This window comes from Monopterus albus, unplaced genomic scaffold (assembly GCF_001952655.1).
Source record: "Monopterus albus unplaced genomic scaffold, M_albus_1.0 scaffold18.1, whole genome shotgun sequence".
In the NCBI taxonomy this organism is placed as follows: Eukaryota; Metazoa; Chordata; class Actinopteri; order Synbranchiformes; family Synbranchidae; genus Monopterus; species Monopterus albus.
In genome coordinates, this window is record NW_018127898.1 from 6,470,308 (window position 1) to 6,480,074 (window position 9,767).

Consider the following 9,767-nt stretch of genomic DNA (forward strand, 5'->3'; position numbering starts at 1 on the left):
CGGGTAAGTCTCCAGAGATCGGGTCGTCGGGGGCCCTGCCTTCGACTGCTGCCCGATCCACTGTGCAGCAGCCCTTTACGAATCCTCCTGCAGGTGGTGGGCCCATGGGAGGACGTCCCTATGTCGCTCGTTCAGGCTAAGCCCAGCCGGGCCCATGACCTCCCACGGGGGACGGCCACCAGGCGCTCGCATTTGAGCCCCAACCCCGGGCCTGGCTTCAGGGTGGGGCCCTGGTTGCGCCATACCGGGCAATGTCACAGTCCTTGACTTTGATTTTTTCATAAGGGGTTTTGAACCACTCTTAGTCTGACCCGTCACCTAGGACCTGTTTGCCTTGGGAAACCCTACTAGGGGCATATAGCCCCCGACAACATAGCTCCTAGGAACACTCGGGTACTCAAACCCCTCCACCACAATAAGGTGGCGGTTCAAGGAGGGGATATTATTATTATCAATCCAAATTCACTAAATATGAATGTGTATGACAGACTATTTTCAGATTGATTACTAGGAATATTTACAGATGGGGGTTGTACACCTTCCAGTTTTTTAGAGTTATCAGTTCTATTATGAGGGTCGAGTCCATGTCAACCACTCGCCAGTGGATGTGATCAGAAAATAAACACAAGACGAAGGAGTTGTAGCACTGGAGTCAGCTGCTTTACCAGCTCCACTGAGTCATGTCTGGTGACTGTTTCATCAGTAAGGGTAGACTGCAGAACTAACAGCTGCTTGAACATGATGGTGGAATTCCACCTGTCTGGGCTGTCAATTTGCAGTTTATTGACCTTTACATCCAGCTGTTCCTGCTGTTTCTTTAGGACACGACTTGTCACTGCTGAGTGACAAGAATGACTGACTACTCTCCATGCCAGATCGACAGCCCTTGCTACGTCAGCTACAGCTGTTGGCAGTTGATAGTCACATGGCCAGCGACTAGTTGATATCATGTTGAAACTATTGATTCTGCGAGGGGAAGTTCACTAATCTGTGCAAGCCCTATTTACAGGTACATTGTCTTGTTGATCTTTTCCTGTCTTGCCTCTCCTCAGATTTTAATGCGTGATGATGATTTGCCTCTGGCACATGTTGCCATCGCTGTGGAAGGGGCCAGTGCTGCCAGCCCAGACGTCGTTCCCCTCATGGTGGCCAACTCCATCATCGGCAGCTATGACCTCACCTATGGTGGTGGCAAGGTTGTACCGACTTGTTGTAGTTGATGCAGTTTAGTGCATTCAGCAAGTAATATCTCCTGGAGTGAATTGATTTTACTGGTTCAGCAATGTCCCCTTTAAGCTTTGCCCACTTGAGATTGTAAATGTCTTGAGTGGCCATTATGGAGGGGTAGATCATGGTCCTCTGAAAACCTGGGTCAGGGGTGTCAACCCTGCATCTGGTCGTGTTTGGAGGAACAAGACCTGGAATACATAGCAGCTTCTGAAAAACTGTTTTACTCATGGAATGCCCATCCTTAGGTAGAATAGCTCTAAATTTTGTGTACTTTACTCATTTCATATCTTAAATTGCATATTAAAATGTCTCCTTTTTGGATTCCATTGTTCTAATGGACTCTGATAACATTATAATTAGCACATTTTGTGTGGCACTGGCTTTACAATTGCAATTCCACCTTCCTTGCTGCAGTTTTTGAGGGACAGCATGTAATGTTTTGGATTTTAGGTTTAAATCCAGAAAGGATAATTTTGCGAAACATATTTTTAGCCTACGACCAGATTCTGGTACAATATAAGCCCACTTTAAATATTAAACATAGCTTTAAGAACAGTAAGATAACGAGTGTTGTCCTTTCTCTCACATGCAGCATCTGAGCAGCCATCTGGCTCACCTGGCTGTGGAAAATAACTTGTGTCACAGCTTCCAGGCTTTCCACTCCTTCTACAGTGACACCGGCCTGATGGGCATTTACTTTGTGACTGATAAACACCACATCGAGGACATGATGCACTGGTCCCAGGATGCCTGGTCAGTAAAGGCTTCAAGATAGTCACACACACACACACTGGATGTCAAAAACAGCATGTACCACAGTTATTTATGACACGATTCACACGTTGAGTTCATGCATTAATGTTCTACTCTCTGTAGGATGAAACTGTGTACCATAGTGACAGAGAGTGATGTAGCCAGAGGCAAGAACGCTCTGAAGGCCAGTCTGGTTGGACAGCTCAATGGTATGTAATGTCTGTCATGCATTTACATCATCACACTCACACAAACACTCATGAATCACAGCCCGCCTTTTGTCTTTTAGGAACAACACCAATTTGTGATGACATTGGGAGACACATCCTGAACTATGGTCGGCGTATTCCTTTGGAAGAGTGGGATGCTCGGATCGATGTGAGTTGGTGCTCTGCTGGACCATTTGTACCATTGAAGGATAAAAGCAGCCTGATGCAGTGTCTTTTCAATATCTGCTCAAATTGTCTTCTAGTCTATCTCCAGAATGGGTTCTGACTTCTTCTCCTCATGTCCTTTCAGGCTGTGACCCCCAGGATGGTACGCGATGTTTGCACCAAATACATTTATGACAAGTGTCCTGCTGTGGCAGCTCTCGGTGAGTTCTGTGATTTTAGTCCTTGTGCAACAGGGCCAGAGCCTGTGCTTTTATCATGTTCTCTAATCTGTGCCTCCTGTCTCTGTCCACCAGGACCCATTGAGCAGCTACCTGAGTACAACAGAATGCGCAGTGCCATGTACTGGCTCAGTTTTTAAGAGAAGTTGTCATGTTGCTCCATGTGTCCCCACATTTGCTCCTCATTTTCCTCCTCAGCATTAGCCTACTTTTCTTTCACCGTCAGTGATATTCTGCCTGAGGACTGTATGCACGCTGGTTTGTCAGCACAGACAGCCAGCCCCTCTTCTCTTTCCCACTGCTGTGAGTTGTGATTTACCTACTGACTTGCAGAGGGGAGGGGAGAGTGGACGAACTTGAATTCAAGTCATTACTCGACACAGTACAGCTGATACTGAATACAGCAGTTTGGAACAAGAGTGTATTTATCATTTGTATTGTTTCTGTCCTCTATTGTACATACCAGAAGCTCTGTCTGACAAAAATAAAATCCCATAAAACTAGGGTTGCACAATAAATTTTGTGAATTGGATTTAGATCCCTATGTGATCTCAGTCTCATGCGACAATGATTCTGCCATGTTTGTATTAGCAGTGAGATACTTTGCATCAAACTAAACATTTCCACACATGGTTTGTTTTTTCTTTAGAGTCGGTATTTAAATGGGCGGAAGGGCCAGGATTGACATCATGTGATGAGATGACCGTAGTTTGATGTATTGGGTTTAATTTAACAGAAACCAACATGGTTTCAGTAATCAAGCAGGACCAGAAGCTGCATACATACAGTATGTTCTATCTTGACTCACTGAGGGGACAATCTCACATTCATGTGTAGTCCTATATCACGCTGTCTGTGACAGTAATTCTACTGGTGCAATCCAGCACATCTCTGTTGCTGGATGATATTTGTTGTTCCGGGTTTGTTTATCTGAGGCTTATTGAGACGACTCGTAATCCTAAATCCCCTGAAGGGCCAAACTTGTTCTAATCACACTGTGCCTGTAATATTCATGTCAGTCAAATGAAGACAAACCCCTTAATGGGCTGGACTGGCGGTGACTTAGGAAATAACGTCGGCTTTGTCTCATTGAGTTTCTCTTCTGGGCCTCAAGTCTCTTCCTGCTTGTTCTCCAAAAGGTTGTTCTGCACATAGAAGACATTACAGTATGTTTTAAGTGGCAACAATGCACAGTGTACAGTGGTTTTAAGTTTTCAAAGTATTCCTAGTTGGTTGTATTGACTGTCATGCACAAGACCAGATTCTTAGATACTGAATCAGTTTCAAAATCGAAACCCAAGGAGCAATTTAAAGTTCATATTAATAAGAAGCAAATGAGATTTTTTTAAAAATACGCTGCTGTTTCCTTCCTGAGCAACTGATGACACCTGCACTTTCATGTAGAGCTGCCTTCTTGAACTTTGAGACATGAAATGCTGGTTTCAGGTCCTGGAGATTTGTCTGTAATCTGAAATAAGACAAATGCTCTATTTTAGTTTTGCTGTTTTAGTAAAACTACAAAAAACGTGTGATGCCATCAAGTCATTGTGCCTTGTTAACAAAAGATCTTTGGAACTGTCACTTACTTTCCACGTCTGCACCACTGGTTTCAGTAATTCTGTCAGCTCTCTGGGGCTTCAGCACTTATAAAATGAATCTCCTCTTCTTCCCCATCAAACTGTTTATGAAAAAGTCACCACACAGTCACGCAATAGTGGCTTAAAACGAAACAGAAGTAGAAACCACACGCACACAACTATCAATTCATTATATGCAAACTATTGTGATAACCATGGTGTTATTCTTAGAAAGAGCGTGATTGCGATGAGCGTGGAGAAAATGAGATGAAACGAGGGGAGGGTGATGGGTTGTAGAGACGTAAAAGATAAACGGAGTGGAAGGGGCAGTGTCACGGCAAAGACCGACGTGGGTGAAGACAAAGTCGTGTTCAAGGCAGGAGTCCAGTCAAACATCCGACTGTCACACAGGCAAGAAGAAGCAGCAGCCACTGGGAGACAGAAAACATCAGTGTTGAGAAGGATCATCACCAGAGGACAGAGACGTGTGCTTTTGTCAAGTTCCTAGCTTTTCACAAGGGTGACAACGAGTAAGTACTCACTGGGATTTTGACACTGTCTATATACAAGTCAAAGTTATTGCCTGATATATTAAAAGGGTGGACAAAATTGCTAATTTACAGAACAAGAGGGTAAAGGGGTGAATTTGTGGTTATCTGGGGGTTTAAAACTTAAAGAAGTTGACTGATTTAGTATTAAATATGCTTTTATGTCAACAGTATACCAGTTACTGCACAATGGCTATTTCATTTATCTGTGTTTTTGCACATCATATTACAGGTGATGGATGTTTTTCCACTCTGACATTATTCTATGGTTGTATCCTGCTGTACACACATCTGACTTTTAAAACTGTGATTTTCATCACTGTCCCACTTCATTTATGACCCAAGTGGGTGTTTGATATGAAATTGGTAATGAGTGGCCATCTTCCAGTTAGTTTCCCCTGGCCAGACTATTATGTAAAAGAAAAACCCTGCTGCATGCCATCACTGAGCAAACCCTTGCACTGTCCCAGTTGTGCAGTGGTGAAACTCTAGTCAATGTATTCTTCTTTCCTTGCAGACAGTCCTGATCATGAGAACCGTGTGCGTGTGTCTCTGCCTGGCTCTGCTGCTGCCCTGGTGTGTGCAGAGCCAGAGGAGTAGCCCAGCTCTTGCTAAATTTGATGAAGACACACAAAGGGACGTGCTGGCTGTCGACATCCTAAACGGTGACATGTTGAACTCATTGCTCCGATCAGAGCATCACGGGGTGCTCAGGCGAGCGCTGCGCCCTGCTTCCCAGGTGCCAAAGAGAGCCCAGCAGGGGTCCCGTTTTGCCCTGTCCCTCGATGTTCCCACCAACATCCTCAGTGTCCTCATAGACCTGGCCAAGAACCAGGATATGAGGACCAAGGCTGCAGCGAATGCAGAACTGATGGCACGAATAGGCAAGAGGAAATGAGGAACCCCTGGGAGCAGTCTGAGGGCTTGATGGAGAAAACATCACAGCGGAGTAAAAACACTGTGGCACTCACACTTTGGTTAGAAACAGTTAGTTCAGGTGAAAACAGTTACTCCAATCAGTGTCTGTCCTTTAGAGCTTAGATCTGCTTTAGTTTTATACTTGTATTAAATGATTTGTGATATTACACAGAAAACACTCCATGGACTGACTCTTGAAAAACTAATAATTAGTCAAACAGATGTAAATCACAATCAATCAGAAGGACGCTGTGCAAACAGCGTCAGATGAAGCTGCTATTTTGTCTCAACGCTGATCAGGTTCTGAAATCAGTTTCTTGTGTTTGCATGTGTAATCTTGAAGAAAGGTTGTTCAATTAAATCCAATATGATGATCATATTTTTTCTCAAGTCCAATTCATTTCACTCTGCAGAGATATCAGGCACGCTTAGTATTATTACAAGCATCAGCACCCGTAAAACACAAATGAATGGGTGTGCGTCACCCACAGCGAGCTCTGTTGTGTGATAGCAGGACAAAGACATGGGCAGGATATTGACCCCTGAAAGAAGAATAGACCCTTTCTATAGACCTTTGTTCACTCATACTGGATACAAACAAGCTGCAGCTATTTTAAGTCGGATGCATTACGTTAGATGCAATATCTGTAGCGTGATTCATCTGTGCTTCTGTGGTGAGCATGAGATGTGAACCGGACTTCTCATCTAATTAACTTTAGAGTTTCTCCACTGTCACACAGGTCGTGACCTCGACTTATGTGTTGCTTTAAGCTATGACAGCTTTAATAATAGAACCAATACTATGAAAATATAACAGAAAATGTAGGCAACAAATGATACGGTAGTCTAATCATTCAGACAATAGCATTTGATATTGCCCCAGCTGGCGTCAGGAAGCACAGCGCTGTTTATACTGCCATGAGAATATTGCCGCTAGTTTCTTTTAAGGGAGTCGTGAGCATTCTTCTCAAACTTCTTTTACTGCGGTTATTACAAGCAGTGATCCATAAAGGAAACTAACATTTCTTTTTTCTAAAAGCCGTACTGTTTATTTGAAACAAAAGCTCCCCACATTACAGCCCTGTCATCAGAATGTGTACATTTCAAATGTTTGGCAATGTAAATGGAAAATGGACTGTATTTATATAGTGCATTTTTCCACAGTGTGTTGCACTGGCCAAAGTGCTTTACAGGAGATGATACAACATTCACACACCGATGACGACAGGCTGCTGTTGTAATTTTAAAAAATAAAAACTCCACTCATCATCATAAGGGAGTTATCACAACAGAAATGTAACTGGAGGCTACTCTGTTCTATGTAATGAGCAGTCTCCTCTGACCCACTGCAGTCTTTATTCAGCCTTTCCGTTGGGTTTAAAGTTGTTTAACACATTAGCTTAGACAAGTGTCTTTGTGCTACAGTAGCTGTTTATACAACAGGAAATAAACTTAGACTGAAGATGTTTCCAAAACTACTAGCAGACTATAGCTAAGTATGTTTACTCAAACACTCTATGTGCAGTTTTGAGGTACTGCACATGAGTATTTCCATTTTATTTTACTTTATATTTGTTCTCCACTACATGAATCAGCAGTGGTGACATCTAAAGCCATTAGTCACAGAAGTGACTAATGGCTAAAGTACATACACTATTTAATTTCTTTTGTAAAGACCGGGGATCATGCACGGTCACTGTAAGATCTGAGAAGTTGAGAAACAACATCTTTTCTGGAACTGCTAACAACTCACGGATGTCTATGACACAGGGCATTACCTCTGTTTTGTAAGAGGCTACATATCAAAAAGTGGGAACTACTGGGTTAAATATTAATGGTGCATTGTATTTTATAATCTTAAACTGAAAAGCAACTCCTACTGTCCAGTATCTGTAGTGATAATATTTACCTCTGAAATGTAATGGTATATAAGTATAGTACCATAAAATGGAAACATCTAAAGTACAAGTAGCCCAATGAAAAAGTACAGCAGCCCATACTGTGCACAGTATTAATCATGCGTCATGTTGCAGGTTATGAACATGACTAAAAGGTACACACCCCTCCCTCCATGAGCCCCCCGCCCCTGAGCTACTGTCTTGTTTTAAAGCGTCTCGTTAGAACGAACAATTTCCCCCATGAATGTCTAATAGAAAGAATGTAAAAGAAACTGATTGTCCAACTGAGTGACATCAGTGTTTCTTCCCGCTGGAGTCCAAACTGAAGCAATTCCTAGTTTGTCCACATGATGTCGTCGTTTCTCTTAGACTACCCACAGAGTAATTTCTAGAGGTGTTCAACTAGCTAACTGCCAGACCATTGGCTAAGACGGCTCCCATGTGGTCACCATTGTGGCTTTTTCTAAAACGGTAAGTTATTATTTAAGCACTAAATAGCTCACATCCACATGCCGTAATCTTTAATTAGTGGGATACAGCTGTGTTTAATTAGCGCGGAGTCAGTGGCGGGTTCGTGGTGACGCTTCACTGCGGGAATAAAGTAAGTTTCTGTGTTTTTACTGTTTTATCTTAACTTAACTTTAACTGACTTTTGTAGTTTGTTGTATGAAGTATTAAACGAGATGGTGAACAATAGAATACGCTTCTGTTAGTACAAATTCAGCGTTGTGCTGCTGTGATATGCTCCTTTTTTGTGGTGAAGGTTGCCCTTCCCTTTACTTTCTCTACCGGGGCTGGCCTACTTATACACTTGGTGCTCCGAAATGGAAGTTAAACTTAGAGAGGTCATTTTAATGCAAATGTATTCTGACATACCAAATCAAATTGCAGTCTGGGTTTTATTATTTTAATGTCTGCTCTGCTGAAGATTTCCTTCAGCTCCATAAGTTGCTCAGAGTGAGAACTTTTATATATTCCAATTTTCTCTGATTTGGTTTCTGGGTGTTAATGATGTGCTGGTCAGCTGTGTTTAATCTTTTAAAACTCACAGACAGAATGAAAGGCAGCCACTGACAATGGCATTTGAATTGTGTAAGAGCTGCTGTGGGACTAGTCTGTATTTGGCCTTTTATCAAAAGTAAAGTTTACTGTGCGGTTAAATGAATTTGTATACTAGTATTGTTAGAGCAAGTGTATGAGTGAGGGCACACCTGGTCACTTCTAATTCAGTCCACAGTGAGACATATTCAGTCATCTTGACTTTGTAAACCTTTTCTACATTTCTAGCAAGAATGTGGCCTAAAACAAGGAAGAGATGTTTACAAATGTGACTGCTTCTCTTACTGAAAAAAAAAACTGATTTTAAAATTGTACCTGGGGAAGATGTGTCACATTGTTATATGCACCTGTGCTTTAATGGTGTTGCTGGTGTACACAGGTGATCTCAGACTGCCTTTAGCTTTAGTTGTGCAATATGATGTGGTAACGCTGCCACACACACCAATGAGTCGGGTAGCGTGGCAAGCAATAATTGCATCATTCAGGAATTTGACAGGGTTTATGCTTTTCAGTGTGTGTCACACTGTCTTTTACCTCTGGCCTAAAAAAGAAAATGATAGGGTGCAAATTGGTGACAGTGATAAAGTGAAGTTGTAACAGATCTACATAACTAATTCTTTCTCTTTTGAAATAAGGGTGAAGGCTGAATACTTTTTAAATGATTCATATTCTCCTTTAGCTGCATTTAAAGTTTTTCCAATAACATTGTCTAGGTCAGTGGTTCTCAAACATTTTCTGTCATTCCCCACTGAAGAGGGTGGGTGAATTTTCAAGCCCCACTTGGCAAAAAAATGACAACAAAATCGCCCAATTTTAAAGTATCAAATTGAATGAAATATCAAATAACACAAAGTTCAAAACAGATAAAATATAAGTGCAACCATATCATTTGACAGAGGGATAGTTTTCAATTTTGCAGCACTTGTCTCATGCAGCATCTTCGACACCATGTCTACAGCAGCTGCTCAGCAATTGTGTGTGTGTGTGTGTGTGTGTGTGTGTGTGTGTGTGGTTTTTGCACTGTGCCAGAGCTTAAACAGAAATGGCACTAACACTATCCTCCCTCACACAGTGGAAGTTGGGCTGTCTAAAATAAGAGTTGTGGCTCAGAGCAAACCATGACTGGTCTGGCTTGGATGGGGCCGTTCTGTTGGTGTAGGACGCGGACTCC

The 9,767-nt window shown here is 42.3% G+C and overlaps 2 protein-coding genes and 1 long non-coding RNA gene across 8 annotated transcripts in view; 2 read left to right on the top strand and 1 right to left on the bottom strand.

The window, feature by feature from the left end:
• The window catches only part of uqcrc1 (ubiquinol-cytochrome c reductase core protein 1), a 17,672-nt gene extending 14,527 nt beyond the window's left edge, over positions 1-3,145 (top strand). For all 4 annotated transcript variants that reach the window (XM_020592678.1, XM_020592677.1, XM_020592676.1 and 1 more), the window contains 6 exons: positions 1,053-1,196; positions 1,823-1,983; positions 2,107-2,192; positions 2,273-2,361; positions 2,503-2,578; positions 2,672-3,145. In XM_020592678.1, coding sequence (XP_020448334.1) covers positions 1,053-1,196; positions 1,823-1,983; positions 2,107-2,192; positions 2,273-2,361; positions 2,503-2,578; positions 2,672-2,736 — 621 coding nt within the window. In that variant the 3' untranslated portion in view covers positions 2,737-3,145. The remainder of the gene's footprint in view (positions 1-1,052; positions 1,197-1,822; positions 1,984-2,106; positions 2,193-2,272; positions 2,362-2,502; positions 2,579-2,671) is intronic.
• Positions 3,146-4,005: 860 nt separating this feature from the next.
• The window catches only part of LOC109955988 (uncharacterized), a 7,070-nt gene continuing 1,308 nt past the window's right edge, over positions 4,006-9,767 (bottom strand). The window contains exons 2-3 of the long non-coding RNA XR_002274359.1: positions 4,183-4,274; positions 4,006-4,064 (exon numbers count right to left, since the gene is read on the bottom strand). This is a non-coding gene — a long non-coding RNA (uncharacterized LOC109955988). The remainder of the gene's footprint in view (positions 4,065-4,182; positions 4,275-9,767) is intronic.
• The window catches only part of cidec (cell death inducing DFFA like effector c), a 5,761-nt gene continuing 3,982 nt past the window's right edge, over positions 7,989-9,767 (top strand). For 2 of the 3 annotated variants that reach the window (XM_020592684.1, XM_020592683.1), the window contains exon 1: positions 8,030-8,138. The gene's annotated coding sequence lies outside the window, so the exon portion shown is untranslated. Of the gene's footprint in view, positions 8,009-8,029; positions 8,139-9,767 lie in introns of those variants that run through there. The other variant, XM_020592685.1, reaches the window with a different exon arrangement.